General features: G+C 45.8%; 1 protein-coding gene across 1 annotated transcript in view; it reads left to right on the forward strand.

Annotated features, from left to right (window-relative positions):
• Window positions 1–26,341, forward strand: part of ADGRA3 (adhesion G protein-coupled receptor A3) — a 375,408-nt gene that overhangs the window by 156,478 nt on the left and 192,589 nt on the right. Inside the window, exon 8 of the mRNA XM_086964033.1 lies at window positions 18,497–18,661. Within this exon, the coding sequence (XP_086820159.1) occupies window positions 18,497–18,661 (165 nt within the window). The remainder of the gene's footprint in view (window positions 1–18,496; window positions 18,662–26,341) is intronic.

A 26,341-nucleotide genomic window follows, 5' to 3' on the forward strand; every position in this document is an offset into this window, starting at 1 on the left:
GAATATTTAACAACAAGGGGTGGTGATGGACAGAGTTTCTGAATTAAGCAGAATACTCTCACCCAGTCAAGAGATCAGAGCTAGATCCAACACCGTTTTTTAGCTCACTGCACCATCCCAGTTCAGAACCTGGCCATCTGCAAATTAGTCTGTTCCTGTCCCAGTGCATGATGGGAACAGGGCAAACCAAACTACCAAGCCAATTCTTACACTGGGAAGGAAACAAGCTTCCGGGGACCGGTTTCTGGCATTTCAGCCGTCGTCGGCCCGGCTTGCTTGAATCCTGATGGTGCAATGAGCAAGGGACTCACATCTGAGTATACCCTTCCACGCTTAGGGTGGACAAAATATTTAACAACAAGGGGAGTCCGGGTTCCATATCAACCTTCTGGAGCTGCGGGCGATCTGACTTGCACTGAATATTTAACAACAAGGGGTGGTGATGGACAGAGTTTCTGAATTAAGCAGAATACTCTCACCCAGTCAAGAGATCAGGGCTGGATCCAACACCGTTTTTTAGCTCACTGCACCATCCCAGTTCAGAACCTGGCTATATGCAAATTAGTCTGTTCCTGTCCCAGTGGGGTCCTGGACTCTGTCGGGAGGTTCTGCGCCGCTGGACATGGCTGGAACATCAAGGCATTATCTTGGTGGTTCCGCATCTGGCAGGTTCTCTGAACGCCAGGCAACTGAACTCCGCCGCCGGTGATTAATGGATCATGAATGGCGTCTGAACTCGGACGTGACGCAAGGTCTCTTTCTACAGTGGGGAGAGCCTTGGTTAGATCTATTCGCCACCGAAGAGAATGTGCAATGTCATCAGTTCCTCGTGTTGGAATTTCCAAGGCAGCACTCGCTTGGCGACGCTTTTCGTCGCGAGTAGAGTTGCGGTCTGTTGTACGCCTTTCCGCCTATACCACTTATGCCCAGAGTGCTGAAGAAGATCAGGCGCGACCGGGCCCAAGTTATTCTTGTGGCTCCGGACTGGCCTCGAAGAGTATGGTATCGCGAGCGACTCAGTATGAGCATCGATCCCCCGATCCAACTGCCTCTTCGGGAGGATCTTTTGTCGCAGCAACAGGGACGGTCCTCCACCCAAACCTGTCCAGCCTCCACCTCCATGCGTGGAGATTAAGCGGTGACAGTTGACTGCTTTTGAGCTTCCTCACGAAGTTTGTGATGTCATTCTGCCAGCCAGGTGTCCCTCCACTAAAACGGTATATGCCTGCAGATGGAACAGATTTGTGGCATGGTGCACAGCAAAGTCTGTTGACCCCCTTTCAGCCCCTCTTTCTGAGGTTCTTCTGTTTCTTCTGTCTTTGTCCCAGCAGGGCTCTGCTCTGTGCACTATCACAGGTTGTCTTTCTGCCATTTCCCCCTTCCTGGGGCTTCCTGATCAGCCTTCTCTTTTTAAGTCCCCGGTTGTTAACCGTTTCCTCAAAGGCATTACACACGTTCTCTCCCGTGCCTTTCATAATGCCTCAGTGGGACTTGGATCTTGTCTTGACTTTTCTGATGTGCTCTCTCTTTGAGCTTCTTCATAACTGTCCTTTACGTCTTCTTACTCTAAAGATGGCTTTCCTGGTAAACGATCACCTCTGCCAGATGAGTGAGTGAGCTCCAGGCTATTTCTTCTAAACCTCCTTTTCGGTCTGTTCATCCGGACAAGGTGGTTTTAAGGATCTGTCCTTGTTTCTTGCTAAAGGTTGGGCAGACCATCACTTTGATCACCTTCTTTCCACCTCCGCTTCCTTCAAGGGAAGAGGAGAGGTTCCACCGTCTGGACCCAAAATGTGCTCTTGCATTAGTTCTGCAGCGTATACAGCATTTCCGGGTGGATGATCAGCTTTTTGTTGGATACGTGGGCGCCAAAAAAGGCCGTACTGTGCACAAACAGACCATCTTTCCGTGGGCCGTTCTGTAAATCAAGGCATGTTACTCCTTGGCCAAGAAGGAGCCTCCTGTGGGGCTCCGTGCCCATTCGACCAGGGCGACTGCGGCCACTACTGCCTTGGGACGCGGCATTCCCTTGCAGGACATTTGTCAGGCAGCTACATAAGCTTTGCTGCACACGTTTACCAAACACTACTGCCTTGACAGTCCGGTCTGGAGAGACTGCTTCTTTGGTAGTTCTGTGCTCTGTGACTTTCTTGTGTAATCCTGTTCGCAGACCCACCATCGGGGTTAGTATTGCTGGGGTATCTATTCTAAGGTACGGAATCTATCACTAACGTGTCTCTTTCAGTTGCACAAGTTACTACTTGTGTAACAATATATCTGTAAGAGACATTAGTTAGTGATAGATTCCTTACAGCCCCACCGATCCTCCCCGAGAACTGATTACTAGGGTTAAGGTCTTCCCCTTTTAGGGCCCTAGTTTTATGCACCAATGGTCAGTATCCTGCATGGCTCTGCGTTTCGGCACGCAAAGTCGTGTACAGAACTGTCGTCAGCCGCATAGGTGGCACCTACTTAGTCTCTGTGACGTCATCTCGGCGCTCACGACGCCAATGACTGACGCGGAGCCGCCCAACGCCACCTACCGACGCGCAGGAGTACTGCTAAGCAAAACTTTCCGGATCCAGTCTGATGCCTGGGGATTATTCTAAGGTAAGGAATCTATCACTAACTAATTTCTCTTACAGATATATTGTTCCACAAGTAGTAACTTGTGCGTTAGAACGATAAGGGCAACTGATAAATCAACCAATTCATCTCTTTTGGATTCGATCGTAGACACCCCACATATAAACACAAAAATCGTAGTAGCAGGGAATTTTAATACTGCCTATGAACCCTCGATATCTCTTAATGAGATTACTGGAGAGGAAGATTGGTTATTCGTCATTGATAGGACAACCAAGGAAAAACTTCTCCACTCTTGCACTCAAATTGGATCCTTTAACAGTTAGCGGGGGACTCGGGCATGTAATGGGCAAGCCATCTCCAATCCAGTTAGAGCACCAACTTTTGAGAGAGTAACGAGTACCAGTGTCATAGATTATGTCCTCATCGATTTGAGGTTATGGTCACTCTTCGCTGACATGAAAGTGGCAACACGATCCGATAGTGGCCATATGAAAAAAGCAACAACAATATCAGCCAGGAGAATTAAGTAACATTAATGGGTAAACCCCTGAAGCGTAAAGTCCAGCCCCCCTTGTAACTAACAACCACGCCTAAGGTACATGGCCCAATGTCATGTCAAATCAAAAACTATACTCACAGATTTATAGTTTATATTTTGTACATCTAGCAAAATATGTGGGGATTAATGTAGTAGAAATCCCCATCTTTAATGTACACAATCAGTTGTTTGGGGAGTTGCAAAAAGGTTTTTTATAAGGATGTTTTTCATGTAAAACCAAGTTTTACTAAGGACTCAAAGTGGTTTGATCAAGCGTGCAAATCGGCCAAGAGCTCATTAAGGTTGGCCATCTTAGATGGCGATAGGATTAAAATTAGTAAAGCTGGATGCACTTACAATGTACTATTGCTCCAGGCAAAAAGGACCTGGATAAAAAAAAGACATTAGATCTTTCTGGCGTGTAGTAGCTCAAACTAAAACTGATATTGTGAAAAATTACCATTATAATATTGCGCCCGATAAATGGGTGCCACACTTTTCTACCCTTTACTCTTTTTAGAAAGTCCCAGAAGATTTCCTTACTTTAAAGTGTGTTGTGGAGGACTGACAAATTTCCCTACCAATCGCAATCAATTAAAATGTTTTTACGTGTGTTGGCTATTTCTTTTTCCACCATAGCTAGTTGGGCATTGCTTGGTTAGCACTTGTTCCATGTGATAGATGTAGCATTTGTTTACCGACTCTCAAGAGGACAGTGGGATGCCGGGCCACCAGACCATCCCACTGGGAAGAGAGAAGTTTCTCCGGATAGGGGATACATTTCTCCTACTTAATAGTCAAACTAAATGCTTTCAGCAGCATTTTGTTTGCCAAAAGTTACTGTGAGCAGGCTGAAACACATCTGTAGATGCTTCTGACAATCTTCCTTTGGCGGGCTAAGCAGTGGATATTTTTAAGCTTGCATGTATCTTGGGCAATAACCATGCACACTGGGTTGAAGCAGTAGTAGGCATTTTGAATTATTGCGGGGACTGTCACTATTCATTTTTCCCACTTGTGATGCTGCAGATTGATAAAGAAAGGAATGTCTTCATTTCAAGTTCCAATTTAAGCACAGCTGTGGCCTTTGTTGCAGAACTATAATATAAAGATTCTTACGATATATTGGCTAAGATATACAGGAGTACATCTGTTCTTTTGCTCCTTTTGAGGTTTTGCTGTTGCTTGAGACAAGCTGTTTCTGATTACAAAAAAACCTCCAAATAGAGACTTTTAGCCTGCCGATTACTTACCGTTGGTTGGCTTCATTGCCACTCTTATTTGATTCCTTTCCATTTGGGAGCATGTGTCTGCGCATATCAGCTTCACCTAATCTCCCTGTTTTATTTTCTTCCCTGGAGCATGGACCAAACACGGTTTGATTTATTGATTAGTGTTCTTTCTCGCTGCTTGCGCTCGGATTGTGGTCCTTATAGTTTGTATGCTCTTGTTACATGGTCCTATGCTGGTCATTTTCTTGCTGCTTTTTTTGCCCCTGCAGCTTTGTTTTTGTGTCTTGGGCCAACCGCTTCCCTTGCTCGTTTTTTGCTTGCCAGATTTTTCAAAATGTTGCTTTCCAATACGCCGTTTTTCTCCGGCCACTCTTGTCCGAGCCACATAACACAACAACAACATTTATCAAATTTTAATAAAGTTACATGTTTCAGCATTCACTAAGAGTGCATTTATGACTCGATGTTGTTTCTGTCGCATTTCGTGAAACATCGCCTTCCTTTCCAATTTGGGAAAGCCAGCGTAAGTTATACGTTTTATAATTGTACTGACTGGTGACATCAGCTCTTGCTTAAATGCGTATGTTTGCGTGTTTGAAGTTCATAGGTTAGCAACACACCATTCCCAACCTAATATATACTATACAAAATCAGGCCATGACACCATATCATACTATACAATATCACACCATAACATACCGTATTCTACAATAGCAGGAGATATACCGTACTGTACAATATCAGTCAATGCCATATTATACCATTCTATACAATAATAGGACATACCATAACATGCCATACCATAACATGCCATACAATGACAGACCGTACCATTGCATACTATCCAATTGGGTTACTCTCACCTCCTTTTACCTCTACCCACCCATGAACCCTCCCGTCACCCTCGCATCACTTAAGCTCTACACACCCTCAACCCTCAAGTTACTCTCGCCTCCCTTTAGCTCAACTTACCCGAACCCTAAAGACACTGTTACCTCCCTTTACCTCTATCCGTTGCTAAACCCTAAAATCATTTTTTTCCAGCATAAAATGTATGCTATTTAAAGCAAATACTTACCTGTGTGGTAAAGGTACACATGCTTACGTGCATAGTAAAAAAATCTGTGTGGCAAAGTCTGTTTTCCCTCAGGCTGGACACAAATGTTTTGGGGGCACTGTCAGTTGTATTATGCCCTTAGGTATGGTTCACAGGCACCCTCACCTCTTTGACAGTTTGCCTCCTCCCCTCACCCCATACTTTAGGTCTTGCCTGAGACAGCGCTTAGAGCCTGCCCATCGCATTTCATAGTTAGCCTCATTTCCTTGATACTTTTTGGTCAGCAAGTGCTGGCTTAACTTACTATTCGTGTGTTTTTCCTTACTTTGGCCCAAGTACTGCTTCTCCCAGTGTCCTTACACTGCTCACCACTTTCAGCTATACTTTTTTTGCTTTTGTTAGCACTGCCTTCCTCTCCTCCATCTCGCACATTTTTGCCCTGCTTCCCAACTTCCTCCTGCATTGTTGCTTACCTGACCTGCCCCTACCCTGTTATTGCTAGCCCCGTCCACCTTCCATCCCTTCCCTCTTGGTTACTTGTTCCTGCTGGAAAAAAAGTTCCTAAATCTATGTCAACGAGTGTCAAGATACTGCAAAGATGCAAACGAGACAACACTCTGCTCTGTACTGCCTTTCTGGTGCTGTCTTCATGCAGGGCCAAAATGACGAACTTCTGCTTGGAAGTAAGATTATTAATCTTTTTTTTAGGAAGGCAGACAATAATCCCATACTAGGAAGACTGATCACTAGCCCCTGTGGTCTGCTCTGGCCACTTCCTAGCCCTTTTTTCTAACTTTCAGCGGTGCTGCACGGGTGTCACTCTCCCATATGTAAAACCTATTGCCTTTGCCAATGCTTGTTTTGCACCATGACACTTTTTTTACATTCACTCGCTGTGCACATTACATTATACGGCAAACTAGTAGTTTGGTGCGGAATTCTCCACTATTTTGTAGTCCTACTATTTTTAGGTCGAGCCCGGGCAGCGCATGCGCTGCTCTGTGTGGTATGCTGTATTCTGGTAGGGACGTCAAGCTCCGCCCACTCTTTGCCCATATTTTTGCATTGGCTTGTGTCCTTGTCCACTGTAAACTGTGGCTGTTCATTGATCAATAGGCTTAGAAGTCCCTCCTTAGTACCGCCTTGTCTCATTTTGTATCCTCCCAAGGCGACACCCCTGTTACTTGTGTTGTTACTGAGTAGGCTTTAATTACAGCCTCTGAGCACTATTTCCTCAAATAGCTTTGTGCTGATGTTGCAGGCAGGACACGCTCTTCCCTAACGCTTTAGAAAACAATGTTTATAGCACGAACGCATTTGCAATGCAATAGGTCTCACATTTGAGAGAATTTAAGCTATTGGCATTGTAAATGACAATGCCTTTTATTTATCGGTTTTAAAAACAACACATAAATAAAAGGCATTGTCATTTACTATATCAATAGCTCGAACTCTCGTAAATGCGAGACCTATTGCATGGCTTGTTTGCTTTTTGTTGTTATGAGTCGACAGACCCCCAATTTGGTGCTTCCTTTGACATACACCCTCTTCTGGAAGCTCACACCTTTGGTTGCCATCTTCAGATTCTTTTTTTTTTTGCCATTGAGTCTGGATACTTGGCAAAAGGCTCTCCAAAACCAGGAAGAAAAGTTATGAAGAGGTTTGTCAGAAGTTGGCCAAAAGTTTCAACTAAATTTAGAGATAAAGCCGACAAAGAAATACTAGAGGAGAAGACAAGAGAGGAGTCGATTTTGCTCAATGTGTTTTTTAGGTGAGAATACCCGGACAGGCAGCTCTCTGTATGACCTAATGGAACAGACATTCCAGTTCTGCCTGAATTGGCTCTGCAAATTCTCAAAGAAGGACCAACACCCGGTTTGCAACCTTTGCCTCCCTGTGAAACATAAAATTGAAGACCACAACGCATGTGCTGTGTTCATGTTGATGACGCTTAGGGTGAGAGCAATGTTTTACAAAAAAGGGGTAACCCTGTGTCCCTCAGAACCTGGGTAAGCGTGATTAACAACAAAAATGGTTCTGTTGGGTGGTAGCAAGAATTACTTTTAAGGAAGGCTGAAATAGCTCAGAACACAAAAGCACACCTCTCTGAGAACAACGTTTTTTATAATAAAACAAAGAACACAATACACAGGAATTACTTCATTCCGTATTGGTTATGAGATGCTTAAAACATGTGATTAGTGACTGTGGTGAACAAAGTGACTAGTGATTTGCATATAGTGACACTTATATACAGATTTTTACAATTGAACCAGGGGGTGGGGGCAGGGGCCAGGGGTGTTTTCTTTCGTTGGACGGCCAGTATTACAAAGTTAGTATTCCAAGGAAATAGATGGTTAATGTCCAAGTTCCTGGAGGTATCTTGGCCAAGTATGAGTGTCGACGTTTCGACCCTATTGCGCCCCAATTGGTGGTCGCGGCGGGTCTTTATCAAGACAAGGTGTTGGAAGGGCATGGGGGTCTGGTAGGGTGGGAATTGACTCCGGAGGGAAGCCCGTCGGTCAACCCTCGGTATGCTCGAGCATTACCCTGACAGCTCGGATGGCGCTCTGACATCGCTTTGACCGCCAGCGTTACTACCATAGTTCGCAATACCGAGGGTTGACCGACAGGGCCAGCACCACCGCATTTGATGCATTCGACCCTATCATCAAAGACTCAGTCCTACACAGAATGCAAAAATGTAAATCTGGCTCCCCCCTCGACCCCGTCCCAGCTCTAATATTCACGCAGCTGGGTCCACTTATTACCCCCCCCCCCCTTAGTTTCCATTTGGAATACCTCACTTTCCTCTGGTATATTCCCATCGGAATGGAAGCAGGCAATCCTCATCCCCATCCTGAAGAAAGTGGATGCTGACCCGTCGGTACTCCGCAACTACCGACCCATTTCACTTCTATCCAAGCCTGCTAAGATCTTGGAAAAAGTAGTACAGGAGCAATTGGCCGACTACCTAGAGTCCAACTCCCTCTTGCATGACTCTCAATCCGGATTTAGATCCGGATATAGTACAGAGACTGCCCTTTTGGAAGTATCGGAGAACCATAAGAGAGAGCGTGGACAGAGACGAGGTGGCCATGTTGGTCCTCCTCGATCTGTCCGCGGCTTTCGACACCGTGACCCACTCCATATTACTGAATAGGCTATATAACCTAATGCCATAGACTGCAAATTGTCCAAAACGCGGCGGCAAGACTGATTTGTCATGTCCCCTATCGGCACTCCATCTCCCAGTATCTGAAGAAGTTACACTGGCTCCAAATCTCTCATCGAATACAGTTCAAAGCCCTGGTCCTGGTCTTCAGAGCGCTCAATGGCCACGGGCCGGGCTATCTTAGAGCCAGATTGGAGCAGGTCCAATCGTCCGCTCCCTGAGATTCAACCACCTCCGTCTCTTGCTACCTCCCCGTTTTCATCGCTCGAGAAGAGGTGGCAGAGCCTTTGCTGTGGTTACCGCCAAGCTATGGAACTCCCTACCGCTTAGCCTCAGACTCTCCGAATCAGAAACCCTTTTCAGATCCAAACTAAAAACGTACCTGTTCTCACGCTGCTAGTCGTCTAAGTCTCTGCTGTTCCTGTCCTCAGCGCCGAGACACCACCGGTGGGGGTAGCCGTGCGCTTTACCAAATTCCATAAATAAATAAATAATACTCACCCTAGGACAGGGACCCATTGGTCCCTGCCCTTACCCTACCTGTAACACCCCTAAATTTAGTATTTAGGGGCACCCTGAACCTTCCTTCAGGAGATCTCGATTTGAAACCAGAAAGAAGAACAAGAAGAACGACCTGCTGTGCAGCTGCTAACAAGCGGACAACACCAACTTACTTGGCCCCACCCATACCAGCCTATTGATCCTTGAACCTGCTCCTGCTAAATCCTGGCGTCTCCTGCGGACAGCACCCTCGAAAACCCAGAAGGATCTGCCTGCCTTGCTCATCAAAAAGACTGGGACTCCCATGAGCAGTGATTCTGCTCAAAAAGTAACACCCCTGGTGCCAGCCAGGAACCGTGAATCCAGCACACTCTGCACCCGCCGAGCCCGGCCTTTGCCTGAGTGGACAAAAACCCTGAGGATGTCCCCCCGGCGATTGTGACCTGAAATCCAGTGCCCAAGGACCCTCCATGACGACCCAGGCGACGCCTGCAGCCTCACAACCAGGGACCCCTCCAACTGCGACCAGCTGGGGTAAGGTTTCCCTACGTCAAAAGACACCCCGGCGCCCCACGGCCCCCTGTGCCCAACTCCTGGGTGCCTACCTATCCTCCAAGATCCCAACTTACCTCTTGAAGTGGTGGTCGCACCTGAAGAATCTCCGTCCCCGAGCCTGCAGCCTTTTTTGACCTTCCAGCTTCCCCATTGAATAACATGGAGCGCCCGACGGCCCCTCGCAGTGCAACCTTTGTCGTTTTTGGAAAACGGGGGACCCCTACATTTACTAAGTTTGCTAGTGGTAGGGAACAATTAACAAATAGGGAAAAAGAGAGAGAACTCTCTCTAGCAAACAAATAATTAACAACTGCCCTTTAGTTATTAAGTATCCAAAAGTACCAAAGCGACTTTCTGTAATTCATAAACAATTCAAGAATATGTATTAAAATTGAAAGAACTTTGTTTTTGTTTGTATTTTATTTATTCTTTTGCATATAAATATTTTAGATAATTTTCATTCTTTTTTAACCATAAATATAATTTTATATACTTTATACAAACATTGACATATTACAAAAATCAGTACATATACATAACAAATACATAAAAAATAAAATGTGAAAACAAGGAATTATTGTACGAAATTTTCGATGTAATATTGAGGTAGGCAAAGCGGTGGAATAGATCTACGCGCGTTTCGTCCAGTAGCATTCGTCAGGTGACCGTCATTCGCAAATTACAAAACATAACATTGTGCAACGTAAATCTTTTTCGACTTTGTGTCCTGTTGATGTTGTCAATTCTTGTAGGATTTCTTTAAAGTTTTTTTCAAAAACGGTGCGAGAGGAGTGGAAAACAGGAGCCTTAAGAGTTATTATGCCCTTCTGAGCACTTATTGATGAACTGAGTGACTCCGTGCTGAACGATCAGTATGTCTTATTCGAACGCCATCCCTACTGCCTCTATGGGTTCAGTCTTTATTTCTGATTACTCGAGGTATGGTGCCATCCGGTTTCTTGTGGGTAATTTATCTATGTATCTCTATTCCGATATGGCCTTTCATAAACAACGATGCTCCTCTATTACATGCTGAGTCTCCGCAACGATATATGCAACCTTTGTCCTAATCTACTTCCCCATTTGCCCTGAGCAAGTGACCAGGAGCCCAGGTCCCACAGCCGCTGGTTGCCAGCAGTCACCAACCGAAGGCCCCCTGCCTCTCATAGGATAACACTGGCTGCCCCTGTGCCGCTGAGTGTGTACCAACTGAACCTACCTGACCGTGGGAGACCCCTGAGTCTATGCCCAGAACCTTAACTCTGTCACTCGAGTACTTACCCAAAAGCCGATAACTCACTTTTCTTCCATAAGGTAACATGGACTGGTTTCACTTGGAAATTCTTCTAAGTGTGGAGTTTTGAAACTTTAAAATATTCACCTAAAATCAGCTGAACAACGAATTCCGATTTACTCACCTGTTATCGAAAGAGAACCCAGTGCTGCATCTTTTAGCCCAGCACTGACCCTGAAAAGTAATTTTAACTGTACTTACCAGTAACTTGAATTTCCTTCCATAAGAATCCATTGTCTGGTTTTAAAATACAATAATATTCCATAAAAATCACTACTGTAACCAAAACTCTTTTACTTAACTGTTTACAGGAGATGTTCCAGGACTGAATCTAGGATCCAGTCCTGTGGTTAGAAAAGTAATCTATAAAGTAAATAATTGCATTTATCTAGATATTCCCATTGAGCTCAATGTTGCATTGTGTTTGGAATTGTGTTGCCTATGGCAACAACTGTAACTATTGCAATCAAAAAGTCTATTGCCTATTTGAAAAGTATTTAACTAAAGTAACTCATTCTGAGAATATATAGTTTGATACACAACAATTGGCTTAGAGTTCAGTTCTTGAGTGTGTGAGACCATTTGCTGACTGTGTACAACAGATGCTTTACATTGTCCTCTGATACTGCCTTACTGCTCGACCAAGTTACCACTTTAGAGAGTAAGGTTATATCTAACTGTAGCCTCTGCCAAACCTCTGGGGACTGTGGACTCTGTGCACACTGTACCTAACTTTGGTCCAGTATATACAGAACCACTTTCTTACACTATCCGTCGAGGCCTTTGCCTCCTGATGACATTGGCATGTATAACCAAGTTATCATGAAGGCTGAAGATAAATATGGAGTGCTTCTAGAGGAAGAAAAACCACAGTCTTGTTTCCTGCTGGAAACCGTCTTGCCATCGCAAGCCAGGAACCAATTCTTAAATATGCTTCCTAGCGTTCTAGACCGAAGGAGGCGTTCAAAGAACTCTCCACTTGTAGAGCAGTGACTTCAAGGGCGGAGAAGAAATAGAGGTATTTATCCAATGACCCAACATATATCAAGGGTGCATTGTTGGCTGATTCAATCATCACCTTTTACAGCACGGAAGAGGGCCAACATCCTGTTAACATCAGTGCTGCCTCCTGAGATGGAGAGCAAAAGGGTGGACCTCATTGGCAGAAAATGTTAGCACAGTGCAGCAAACCAATGGCGCATCACAAATTCAAATGCTCTCCTGAACAGACATGCCTACCAGCAGTGGGACTAAATGGCTGAACTCATGAAGCACCTCCAGATCATTACAAGAAGAGAGCTGCACACATGGCAGAAGAGGGCAAAAACATTGCCAACACATGCCTGAAATCGGCATTGGACCCGGCAGACCCCTACAACTCCCAGATGATGATGGGGATCACCCTACATCGGCACTTACTCCTGTGAATATTGGGATTCAAACCGGATGTTTGGGCTAACATTCTAAACACTCAATTCAACGTGGAACAGTTGTTTGGCAGCATGGTCGATGAACCAGCTCAAGAAAGACAACGAAACAACAAGGTCCATGGGGACATTGCAGTTAAGAGGAGGTATATGAAGTGGCACAGTGCCAACTCGCAGCCCTACAGGGAGCGGCAGCTTCCAATTAGGAACAATACACCACGCATTCCAGGATGTCATCAAACACTGACACCCCAACAGCACCGACGGTATCAGCAACAAGGACGACCGTCTTTTCAAGGAAGAATATGGGGAAGGAGACCACATGTCACCCTCCACCAACAAGTGACTTCCTGAAAAATCACAACCTCACACACACAACCACAGTGGGAGGCAAAATAAAAGATCACCGCTACCCGTACACAACACCAGTGGGAGTAGAGGAAGTTAACATCAGAGTAATGGATCCTTGTTAGACCTGGGGGGTCACTAGTTGGCTGACATTGTACCTTAGGTCAAATAGGGACCCCTGCTCCCATGTCAGGGAAAGGAAGCGCACCTTCTCTGATTGCCCCCACTCAACCCTTGGTAGCTTGGCACAAGGCAGCTAGGCTCATCTTCAAGGCAAGGTGTAAAGTATTTGCAACCACGCTCTCAGTAACTCAATGATGACACCACAAATGGACTCCACACGAGTTTCATAAAAACGAGTATACATTTATATAAAAAGATATACGATGAGACCACACAATATAAATCCAACAAATGCATATTTGTTATATTATTCCTGGCCAGTTATTTGGCCAGCCAGCCCTTGTAAGTTCTGGCAATATTAATGAGCAATTCTAAATGATCCACTGCAGTCCTAATACATGCTATGCAGTACGTAATGCAAGAATCAGGCACTTTGCAATGCAAAATGATGCAGTTTGTTATGCAACAATCCAGCAGTTCGTAATGCCAAAATAGTGCAACGCGTACTGCAACAATCAGGCCGTTTGTAATGCAGAGATAATGCAATGCGTAATACACTAATCAGGTATTCGTAATGCAGAAATAATGCAAAGCATATTACACTCCAGCACCGATCAGGGTGCCTTGGGTGGTCTCTCCACCTCTCGTACTGAGTCGCCGTCAGCTTCCGTTAACATATGCCCCCCCCACACGGGTATGATGTAAACCAAAAGTGCAGCTCCGCACTCCGGCCCCGGTACTGCCACTCCTTGGCAATTATGGGCCGCGATTCAAGCCGAACCAGAGGCTTGTGCTGTAGGAATGGGGAGGCCGAGAGCTTCCCTCTCCGAGGCCGCACCCCGCCCCAGTCGGCGGCACACGTTAACTGGGGGGGTGCGACCTCGCTCTCCTCCTCCTCCCGCAATTTGGGTCTCGATGCAACTTGTGAATTCCGGGCAGTGGAACTCGGGCCCTCCCTCAACGAGATTCAATTGTGCTTTGGGTGTGCACGATCACAGGGCAATCCTCACGAAGGTCTCACGCTGCACAAAGCACACACACACACAGCGTCGCTGAGACTCACTTGGACTTCGGGTGTGCACAATAACAGGGCAATCCTCACGAAGGTCTCAGGCTGCAAAAAGCACACACACACGCTGAGACTCTCCTCAAAACTTTTGTGTTACTGAGTTTCCGCATCAGGTAGCCAGCTCACCTCGGGCCCTTGGGGATAAGTTAATCCCGAACACAGCTCACAGAAAAGTACTTTCAAGCAGGGGGACACCACTCATAGCAAAGTCCCTTTAGCCTCTCCTTGGTTAACGCAGCAAACTGCAGGCCAGCCCCAGAACACACAGCAAGGGTCAGTATTTTCCTTCAGTCTCTTCAGCTGTTGCTTTCTTGACAGAGGTTCGTCTTGACCACAAAGTAGTTCAATCCTTTACAGTCTTGATCACTCCATTTCTTAATTCCAACGTTCAGGGGCTTTAGCTCTCATAGTTATACCCCTAAATGTCTTTGAAGTCTTTGTGTTTAGGGGGCACTGCCCCCTGTTCAAACCAGTTCTGGGTGCCTCCCTGCCAGTGACCCCTTCTTCCTTTGATTAGTGGGGGTCTGGATTCTCAATCACTCAGCAGGAGATGGGACCATTGTTTTATGGCAGCAACCCAGGCCTCTTCACCTCTAAAGGCTACTCCTCCCCCCTACACTCCAGATGCAGGTCAGCCTGTTGCTGTCTCTCCTTCTCCCCTGGGTCAAGACATTCCCCAGATCCCATCACTTTCAAATCCAGACAGTCAATCCTTAACCAGGCAGAGAAGCACAGAAATGTTAGAGCACAAAAACCCAGCCACTTCTAACAGAGTGGTTTCTAAACCCACAATGCGAAAACCACTTTCATAAAAGATGTGTTATTACATTGTGAGCTCAGGCATGCTAAACTTAAACTCTCCATTTTAAGTCTTGGGGAAGATAGGCTGGAAAACATATTACACAACCTCCCTATTCTGTCCTATGTACAGGATGGCCTTTCAACATTGAACAACGAAATGGAGAGTATTTGGCTGTCAGGACTTGGTAGACTCCTTAGTACATGTCCTATCTTTCTCATGCACTGCATCCTGCCCAGGGGCGTACATTCGACCTATCATAGGGGTGTCTGATGTGCATAAAGAGGGAAGGGTAAGGCCTGGCAAGTGGACGCACTTGTCAGGACAACATGGCAGTTTAACAAGCTGCGCGCAGCCACTGCAGTGGCAGGCCGGAGTTTTCTCTTTAAGGCTACTGGTGTGGGTGGCACAATTAGTACTGCAGGCCTACTAGTAGCATTTGCATTACTAGCCCTGGCACACATAGTGCACTTTGCTAGCAAGGCAAACATACCAATCATGGACAACCAATTACCATTACACTTTACACAGGGAGCACTTGCACTTTGACACTGATCAGCAGTGGCAAAGTGCCCAAAGCACTTAAGCCAGTAAAACGAGATCCATCACAGCATCAAAAATAGAAGAGGTAGAGGCATAAAGTCAGGGATAATCACGCCAAGAAATGCCAGGTCTAACAATCCTGAACATAATACAGTATGGATATTTCATAGAATTGGAACAGATGCCACCAACAAGGGTCCATAAAGAAGGTCCAATCAAAAGAAGAAATCTCTTGTATACTCAAAAAATTAGAAGAATTGCCGGAAAAGGGAGCAATAGAAAGAGTGCTAAGTGGCCACTCACTTAAGAAGACAAGGCATCCTTACCTGGACGACTGGTTACAGCAATCAATGAGAACTCTATTCATGTTTGGATTCTCAATAAACATAGAAAAGTCATCACCAAGACAAAATATTTCTAGGAGCAAGGATCAATTCAATACAGGGGAAGGTATCCAAGCAAAAAGAGAATACAGTCATTGTTGCTGGAAACCTAACTTTATCAGAAGGAGCAAACTCCGACAGTGAGCACAGTGGTCAAATTGTTAGGGAAAATGGCATCAAGCATCATTTTGATTCTATATTCAAGACTGCATAAAACACCAAGAATGGCTTCAAAACCAATGGTCACAAGCAACAGGGAGTTGTGAAGATCTAGTGGTTTTCAAGCAAAAATTGCAGAAGTAGATGGCGTGGTAAAACATATCACATAAAACGCAAAGGACGAACTTTGCACAACCAACTCCAACAGTTACAATATATGCCTCACATTTGGGCTGGAGAGCTCACATGGGCTTGCTCAAGGTGAGAGGAGTCTGGAAGGAACAAGATGCAGTGCAACATGTCAATATATTGAAACTAAAGTCAGCGAACCTAGCTTTGAAGCCTTTCAGAAAAAGCTATTAGGAAAGACGCTATTGATCCAAACAGACAACACAACAACATTTTAAATCATCAAGCAAGATTAACACAGTCCCTTGCATTATTAAGACTAGTCTAAGAAATCTGGAAGTGGGCAATACAAAGTAGGATGGAAATAACAGCAGTTTATCTTCCAGACAAGGACAATGTAGAAGCGGACAGAATGGGAACCAAACAAAAAAAGTACCCTTTTGGAGTTGGGTAACACCAACAATAGATCTATTCGCAACACCACAGAATGCAAAATGCCAAAGCTTTGCCTCCAGACAACCATACCACCAATACCTATGTAATATACGTATTGATACACTGGTCAGTGATATTTGCTTACTCCTTCCCTCACCCCCCCCCCCCCCCCCACCCCGATACCGCTGTTACGCAGAGTAATCAGCAAATGCAGGAGAAGCAAAATGACATTAATACGAATTGCCCCACAGTGGGAGAGGCAACCCTGGTTTTTAAAGCTAATGGATATAGCTGAATGGAACATTCTGAAATTACTAACCCAACACGACTTGCTGTTAATAGAAGAAGGATGGGTACTTCACCTAGAGCAAGATTTAGAGCCTGCGTATCTGGCTCCTGGAAATTTAGAATTTGGTTATCTATAGCTACCAGAAAACACAATGGCTGTTCTAAGAGAAGCATGAGAGCCAACAACAAGGAAGTGCTACATTGCTAAATGGAAGAGAATATTCTCTACGATGTCTTAACAAGGACTATTAGGGAAAAACAAGAAATACACTACAGTGTTAAGATACCACAAACACCTGATAGACTGCAAGTTAAAATATGCCTCTTTAAAAGTGTGCTTAGCAGAAATAGTAGCTTAAACAAGAGGTCACATAGGAAGACGCTTCTTCACAGCTCCAGTAATTGTTAGATTTTTGGAAGGGGCAAAAAAAATTGCACCTCCAAGAAAAGTACTTGCACTCACATGGAATCTAAATGTGGTTCTCACACAATTAATGAAGGCAACTTTTGAACCATTGCACATGGCCACATTAAAAATGCTGACCCTAATGACAGCATTTATGGTGGCCATCACATCTCTGCCAGGATAAGTGAGCTACAAGCACTCATGCTTAAGGTGCACAAGGACAGGATCATCATGTGGACACATCCACAATTCTTACCCATGCGAGTTTCACACTTAGAAATTCCAAGTATTTTCCAATAAATAAAGACTCGCGTAAAGAGAGCATTACACACTCTGGATTCAAGACAAAATCTACATTGAAAAGACAAAAACAACCATGAAGACAAAGCAACTATTTGTCTTTCAGACAAAAATATGGGGAAACAAGTAACTAAGGGCACAATTGCCAGATGGATCTTACAGACTATTCAGTTGTGCTATTGAAGTGCCGGAGAAAAATTGACTTTAAGAGCCTATTCACCAAGGAAGCCAGGATCAACCATTGGTTTTGTAGAAAATACACATTTAGTGGAGATATGTAGTACAGTAACGTGATCATCGGAACCTCCGTTCACAAAACGCAACACAAAATGTGTTCATCAGTACACACATGCACAAAACACTACTGCATAGAGGTTCACATAAACGAGGAAGCTTAAGTAGGTCAAAGGGTTTTACAACATCTGTTTACAAATCAAAACTCCTCTTTAACCCAACAACTGCAAAAGTAAAATAAATTTCTACAAAATCTATGCACAGCGTGTGAATCTAGAAAAGATTCACACTGCAAAACATATAGTTTCTTGCCTGTAGGTATAGTTTTGCAGCTTGAAGAATTTTCTCGATTCGCAAGCGAACCACCAACCTCCACCAAGAAGATGGAAGAAAATGACAGAAAAACAAATCTGAAGATGGCAACCAAAGGTTGGAGCTTACGAAGGAGGGAGTACAACGTCATATAGGAAGCACCAAATGGGGTCTCCGCCGACTCCCTACATCAACAACTACAAACTAGTGGGGAATTTCAGACCCAACCGCTAGATGGCAGAATAATGTATGCGCACAGCATGTGAATCCAGAACATTCTTCAAGCTGCAAAACTACACCTACAGGTAAGAAACTATACGTTCTTCCTTTCAGCAGCAATACTTCTCCCCCTTCATCCCAATGTCTGTCCTCATGACAAAAAATGTGTTAAAGTAATGTAGGAAGTTAATATAGCAAAATGAAATTGCATACGGTTAGTAATTTTAAACAATTTATTTCAAGTCCTTACAATAATTACATTACTTATCTGAATTTCCCATGTATTATAGAATATGTATGCTCTAATGTTTTGATTGTTCTTGTTCATTTTGCATTTGCTGTTCATATCTTTTGTTGATAAATGTTTTATGTTTTTTATAGTGCTCTCACAATCTCTAATATTCAAGCGGGATCAACTGGAAACTGGGGTTGCCATGTTCAGACCAGGAGGGGAAACAATTCAAGGACTGTTGACATTGTGGTGTTGGAGAGCTCTGCCCAGTACTGCCCTCCTGAAAGAGTGGTGAATAATAAAGGTGACTTCAGGTTAGTATCTGCAAATTAACTAAATTACCTGAAGAAGTTATTTATTTTGTTGTGCTTCTGATCAGCAGTTTAACTCACTTAAGCCATACAATAGCATCCTAAAAGGAGGCCAGCCATTGGAGGAGAGAGCCGTCCTTTTTTGCATTCTTTAGCACTGTGACGTCGTCTGTCAATCAGGGCGCAAAAAACACGCCCCCGAATCTGAAAATGGCGGCGCTTTTCTTTAGGCCATTTCTCAACGACAGCCGCCCCAAGAAGTCGCAGCCTCCTCCACCTGGCAGTCTCTGTGTGCCCATTTTCCATTTGCGAGAGAGAATCGAATCGGCAGCCCCTGCACGCGCTCCGTCCCCCATGCTTCATGCTTATTAAGTATGCACGTGAGTCGAGGTCAGAGAGCGGGCTTCGCATTTCCCTGAGTTAAATGGTACCCCAGCTTTGCTGTTTTCTGCCTCAGAGAAACCCGAATTATACGGCGTCACGTCCTATACCTTCATTCATTGCCTTATGAGCTGCCGAGAATCCCGCTAAGCAACTAACGTTTCAAGTGCCATGCCGCGAAGCTTCTGTGTTAGTACCGAATGAATGTCCTCTCCTCATAATAACTGCAGTGCGAGGCCACTCTTGATCCGCTAAGAAAGGGGGGAGGGAGCGGCGCCTCAAGGAAACCGTTGCATCTTATTCCATTTCTAAACACTGCTTTCTACGCATGACCGTATTTTCTCAGGTGGCCTCCACTTACCGGAGCTTTGTTCGACACAACCACGGGGCCGCCCTGCTACCCTAGCATTCACCACTGTGTGGCTAGAAATTCAGAGCTACTACCTGGCCGGTATTTGCAAAGTAACGAGAATACTTACGATTTGACGCGCTTTTTCACTCAGCCATTCCAGAATATCAAATGCTACCTACAAACCGTGCCATTGGTAAGGGGGGGGGGGTGCTTTGTGCTGCTATAGATGTCTGGCCTTATACTGTCTTCCTGGCACTGGACGCTGTGATGTCCTATTCTAGCACCGTACCATGCCCCTGTGCGTGCTATCAGAGCTGTTTGGGAAAGATGTGCCAATGCAACTTCTCCATCGTGGGGTGCTTAGATTATTCCTATCTCAAGACAGTCAGTTTACCTTTATTGTTTACATTTGTGAGTGGGGTTGGTCTTAAAATGGCACGCATTTGGTGTGAACTATTGTCTTCCTTGGATAAGCAACCTTACTCTGTGTTATTTATATTATGCAATCCCAGCTATAAATCAGCGGAACGCTCTATAACAGAAAGGTCACAAAGGGAGGGCTCACGAGACATGCTTTCAATGCAGATGAGCAACACATTCTACCGATTGCTTTCATAGGCCTAATAAAAATGCCCTGGCTGCTTGAAGTAGTTGCTCTCTGTCGGCACACGCAGTTTCTACAGAATCCACCAGGGGGAGCAAATGCACAGCAATCCGAGCTGTGGGGGCTGACTGCAGGTCACTGGGAGCCAGGACAGCGCCTGGCTTTCGTCTTCTAGCAGGTTGCCGCACCGCAGGATATACCCACCGCCCGAACTCATCATTTCAGCTCCTGTACTGATTTACAAACATAGCTCGCGAGATGTGGCCAAAAATGAACCTGCTGCAGCCTGCTGGCGCTTCGGCTTGTTTAGTATCAAATGAACGGCCACGTGTTACGAGTCAACGGGAACATGAAGCAGGCTTCCCATAAACCTCCACTCGCCTTGCCGAGCGGCCACAGTGAAACTGCCTCATTCGAGTGCTGGGCTGGGTTTAACATTGGGCTTACATGGTGACAGTGCACATTGCGCTCTTCTCCGGATGTTGTGCGCACGCACTTTTCAAATACAAATGTCAGTTGTGAGCTCAAGTAAACCGCCGAGCGTCCATTGAAGCATACCAAAAAAGCCCAACTGCCATTACTTTCACACAGAAAGGATTTTCTAATCCTATCAGTGACTCCTATAAGATACTCTCAATGTAACACTGTGTAACCCAGTGGTCGAAGTGCGTTAAAAAAAAAGTATGGGGACTGTGATGCTGCACGCAAGGGTGAGTGAGTGTGGGGCCTTGGTCAAAGGCGCGGCTAAAAAAAAAATATCCCGCAATTTAACAGTCTTTCACCTTCGGAAATTACACAGCACAGCTTAAGTGAAAATTAAATGCAAAGAAGTTGGGAAATGTAGTATCTTACATCATGATACCTCTATCAGTTAATGCACTGCACCAGAGAGCCACAAAATAGAATCTTGGTTGGTGCAGTGGAAAATAACAAATTGTGCTGTTCAGTGCTAAAAGTGCTGTACACATGTACGTCATTATTTTAAACTGGCCTTCTACAGAGTATGAGCAAGGCTGCTAAAAAATGTGCAGAAAGGTTCAAAATAAAACTGTGAAGGTCCAAATCCCAGCACTTAAGTGCATGTGTCTGGAGGAGAGTTACCTGTTCTACGAGTTGATGGTGCAACAACCCTCCTCTTTCGCCTTTTCTTCGTGGGGGGGGGGGGGTTGCCTGAGAGCACACCAGAGGTAGGCCAACAATCAGGGAGTCAGTCAGCACAGAGGCTCATTAGTGCAACAGGTTAATTATACAGTCCCCAGCTGCACCAACGGACTTCGGGAACCACACCTCCCACACAGTTCCGGTACTGGTGCACTACCTCCTAAGTGTCAGTTGTTGCTCGACACCACTGCTGAACAGAGATGCATAAACATAAGCCACTGGGTGGTGCACCCACAAAAGATCTAATATTCCTTTTGTATGTTAGTTATTTACTTTATTGCAAGTATTAGATTTTCTTCAATCACAGCACAGGTTGCAGCCAACGTGTTTCGCTCAGTTAAACTGAACTTTCTCCTTTTCTCGCAGTTTTGTAAACTATAGGGAAAACTGGTGATTTTAAATAAATAAAGTCGCTTCGCCGTGCGGTCTTGGGAGGTGGGAGGGGTCTGACAGTGCAGTTGATGTTAAATTAATAAAGGTGCTTCGACGTACTGTGTTGGGAGACGGGAAAGATCTGAAAGTGCTGGTTATGGTACATCAATAAAGGCGCTTCACCATGCTTTCGGGAGCCAGGAAGGGTCTGAAAGCGCTGTGTCATTAAATAAATATAGGCGCATTGCCGTATTGTGTTGGGAGGCGGGAGGGTCTAAAAACGCTGGTGATACTTATTAACTAAAGGGGCTTTAACGTGCTGTGTTGGGAGTGGTCTGAAATCACCAGTGATGTTAAATAAATAAAGGTGCTTTGACATGCTGAGTTGGGAGGGGTCTGAAAGCGCTATAATAGTATCTTCAAGAGATGAGTCAGGTGAGAAGGGCATGAAGGGTACAATGAGGATGGGAAAGGAGTAAGTAGAGGGTGAGAGACATTGGGCACCGAATCACTCACCACGTAGGCGGCTCCGCCCTCCCCGTTATGGGTCTTGGACTCTTGGACTCTGGGATGGAGAAGTGCATGTCCCCTGTTCTGCTGCTTTCCAGTCACGGCACGCACACCCTGTAATTGCACAGCATATGGCACGGGGAGAGTGTTGTGCATGCGGGTATTGTGGCTTAATAGCTAGGCACCCTTAAATCCAGGATGGAGACCGCACTCACAGCATAACCAGGGGCACGACCTTCTGTTTAAAAGCAAAACGAGCATGGGTGCTAGTGTTAAAAGTGCACGCCCGTTATGAAAACTGAAAGCCTGCATTTGAAAAGCAGGAGGCAGAAGTCAATTTACAAATTCCCCGTCCTTTGTTCCCCAAAAAACAGGTTTTAGAAGACATCTGTCGAGTTTTCTTATAATTTTGCCTGATTGAAATGGCAAGTTTCCTCACGTGCTAGTGCTTTCTTGAGGTTTCTCACAGGGTGATTTCCACAGGACTGTGGGGTCTTTACTCACGCTGACCTCAGTAGGGACTCTCTCCACACACTGTCAGCCAGGGGGCTCCCCACTAAAACACAGTGTGAGCGGCCAAAGTGAGGTCAGGACATGGCTTAATACCATGCACTAATGGTGGGTGTGCTTCAAAAGTGCACTCACTCACCCCTCACATACACTCTGTTACCAACACACAGTCAGCAAGGGGGCTTCAGAAGTGCACTCACTCGTTGCTTGTGTGCGTGAGCTCCTTAACCCCTCCCCCCTCGTTGCTTGTGTGTGCGTGAGCCCCTCCCCCCTTTTGTTCATGAGCTCCTCACCCCCCTCCCCTCCTCGTTGCTTGTGTGCATGAGCTCCTCACCCCCTCCCCCTCGTTGCTTGTGTGCGTAAGCTCCTCACCGCCCTCCCCCCTCGTGGCTTCTGCGTGTGTGAGCTCCTCACCCCCCTCGTGGCTTCTGCATGCGTGAGCTCCTACACCCGCCCTCGTTGCTTGGGTGTGCATGAGCTCCTCACCCCCCCGTTGCCTTTTCCTTTTGATAAGGTGGTGTAATGATAGTTAGTGCTTGTGCTGCGTTGTCACCCCTGGCTGTGCTTGCTCCCCTGCCCCCTGGCTGTGCTTGCTCCCCTGCCCCCTGGCTGTGCTTGCTCCCCTGCCCCCTGGCTGTGCTTGCTCCCCTGCCCCCTGGCTGTGCTTGCTCCCCTGCCCCCTGGCTGTGCTTGCTCCCTTGCCCCCTGGCTGTGCTTGCTCCCCTGCCGCTTGGCTGTGCTTGCTTCCCTGCCCCCTCGCTGTGCTTCCTCTCCTGTGTGTGTATGTGGCTCTGGGTGTGTGTTTGGGGCTCTGGGTGTGTGTGTGGGGCTCTGGGTGTGTGTGTGGGGCTCTGGGTGTGTGTGTGGGGCTCTGGGTGTGTGTGTGGGGCTCTGGGTGTGTGTGTGGGGCTCTGGGTGTGTGTGTGGGGCTCTGTGTTTGGGGCTCTGTGTGTGTGGCTCTGTGTGTGGGGCTCTGTGTGTGGGGCTCTGTGTGTGTGTGGCTGTGTGTGTGCGTCTGTGGCTCTGTGTGTGTGTGTGTGTGTATAGCTTTTTTTGTCGGTGGCTCTATGTGTGGGTGGCTCTGTCTGTGTGAGGGTAGGTCTGTGTAGGGGGCTCTATGTGAATGACTGTGTGGGTGGCTCTGTATGTGTGTGTGGGTCGCTTAGTGTGTGTGGCTCTGTGTGGGTGTAAATGCAATAGGTCATGCATTTGCGAGCGATTAAGCTATTGGCATTGTAAATGACAATGCCATTTATTTAACGATTAAGCTATTGGCAATGTAAATGACAATGCCATTTATTTATGATTAAAAAAAAAATGTCATGAGCAATGCCAATAGCTCTGCCTTTAATGATGCCGAGACCATTGCATTGTAAATGCTTGTTGGAGGATACCACCAATCAGATCCAACTCACTCAAATAGGCTCTTTTCCTCAAGATAAAGGGCGGGACTTTGGCTCACAGGCTGGCAAGCCTTTTGCTAGAAGGAAAAACAAACTCAAATTGAAAGAAAGTGAAGATATTTTTGATAAACTACCATCTTACGCTTTTCAACAGCTCTTCAATCCTGTGACTCTAGCTCCAGGGGTGATAGCCACGCTTTGCACACAAGCAAAGAAGAAAAATGTATGTACAATTCGAAAAGTTTTCCCCATTTTTGTAAAAACAGGTGAAAAATCTTCTGATCTATAGCAGAGGGTTTAAAAACCGGTTGCCCACCTACGAAAGAAAAAGATACCAAGAATAAAAGTAACAGCGGTGGTAAGAAGAAGAAGGAAGAAAATGGGGAAAACCGACTAAGAATAAATAAAAAAAGAGCAAAATGGCTACGCTTTGACCCTAACGTAATCCACAGTATATCACCAGTTCCCGATTTAAACGTTCTGAAGAAGGAGAATGGTTGAGTAGAATTCAACTTATCGGGACCTTGTTTTCCTTTGTTGAACACAAATGCTCCAATTCAATCCTCTCAAGAGGCATCTGTATCTGGTAAAAGCATCCTTCCTATTGTTCAGAGTAACGCAATCCCTAATGCCTCTCTTTTTTCGTCCTTTTTAGGCAATAACGTTATTTATAATCTGAACGAGAAAATTCCTGAGGTAAACTGCCAAATTAATCATCCTCCCTCTTCTTCCTACACCTTAAATTTTTCATTTATTTTTGACCATGAATCATTCATGAACAGGTCTTTCTTGTTAGGTTGATTTGCTGCAATCCCTGACCTCGAAATGATCCGAAGTAACTACCTTACTCTGGTTCTAGTTCAAGGATATAATAATCCTAGGGGAGCAAGGTTAACATTCGCATCAAAAGCTATCTCCCATCTGATAATGTTACACAGTGGTAAATTACGCTGATGTAGTATCAACGTTTTCATACCTGAAGAGGAGTTAGCCTTAAAAAAAAGTCACTTAAAATCAGCAGTCTAACACTTGTTCAGAATTCTCCATAAGGGGCATACCCCATTCGGAGAGTGAGAATTTACTTCAGGGTTCCCTTGGGGGAAAAAAGTAGGAGGGTCTCGAAGCTCACAGAGGAAAAAGACTCAGTATGAATCTTGCACTGATGAGGAGGATAAGAAATGGAGTTAGGTAGCGGGCACTATTAACAAAAATAGATCCCTAGGGTTACAATGTGGGATTTTTTTCCTAGCAAGGTTATTACTGTGATATCATGGAACGCAGCCGGCCTAAGCACTAATAATAATAAACTCTTATGTTCGAGCTGCAGATTGCACACTGTGCATAGATAGCCACCTAGTGTTGGGCCCGGATGTTTGCAGTTTGTTGTTGTCCTGAAAAGTTCTTTGGAAGTCACGAGATAGATGACTCCTCCTTTGGACCACATTGTGCATGGGCATCGGCTCCATCCCCAGATTGTTTTTTTCCGCCATCGGGTTCGGATGGGTTTCCTGCGCTCCGGTTTCGAACCGAATTTCCTTCGGCGCTCAATCCTCACCCAGTTTGACCGGTATTGTTTCGATCACGCTCCACATCGACGCGACTCTTCACCACTTCAAAGTCTTCGATTCCGGTTGTCGACGAAGGCCTTCGGGCCTACCTAGGCCTTACTTCCTGGCTCATGGAAAGGACGCCATTCAAAAAGTTTCCTCAAAGTGGGTTGAAGTTTCCCCACACCGACCTACATGAAGTGTGTAACCTTTGCCTCTTACCGGAGCACGAGGCCAAAGACTGTTCCGCCTGTGCCTCTTTCCGCTCCAAGAAGATGATCCGGGACCGAAGAGCTCGAAGAACTATAGCCCGCTCGTCCGCTTCCGTCCCCGACGACATCTTCGAAGAGGGCGTCGACATGCCAGAACACCGGCACGCCGAAGAGAGTACCAGCTCCTCAGATGCCGAAGACTCCGACGTCAACGAAGTCACTCCAGCTCAACGGGTCGTAAGTAAGATAGTCAACCCCAGCTCTTCCTCGACACCCTCCAAAAAGGTTTCGGGCACACCCTCACCTTCGGGCCCGAGCTGAAAACACAGAGTTTGCTTCCCACGCCCCGCTTCGGGCCCGGCAAAGAAGCCTACTAAGCCTTCAGGCAGCTCGGGCTCGAGCCAGTCTATCCCGGTGCCGATCCTATACTGACATTGAAGAAAAGGCCATCTTCCGCAACCACGCAACCGCTGCTCCGACACCTAAGCACACTGTGCCGAAGACTGGCAGCGGCTCATCGATGCCGAAAACGCACTCTGAGCCGACTAAAAAACCGCCTACAGCTCAAGAACACGTTTCGGAACCGAAAAAATCACCCGGGACTGAAGAAACAGGTTCCGGTAAAGGACAT

The sequence above is a fragment of the Lissotriton vulgaris genome, chromosome 3_2 (genome assembly GCF_964263255.1).
Source record: "Lissotriton vulgaris chromosome 3_2, aLisVul1.2, whole genome shotgun sequence".
NCBI classification, from domain to species: Eukaryota; Metazoa; Chordata; class Amphibia; order Caudata; family Salamandridae; genus Lissotriton; species Lissotriton vulgaris.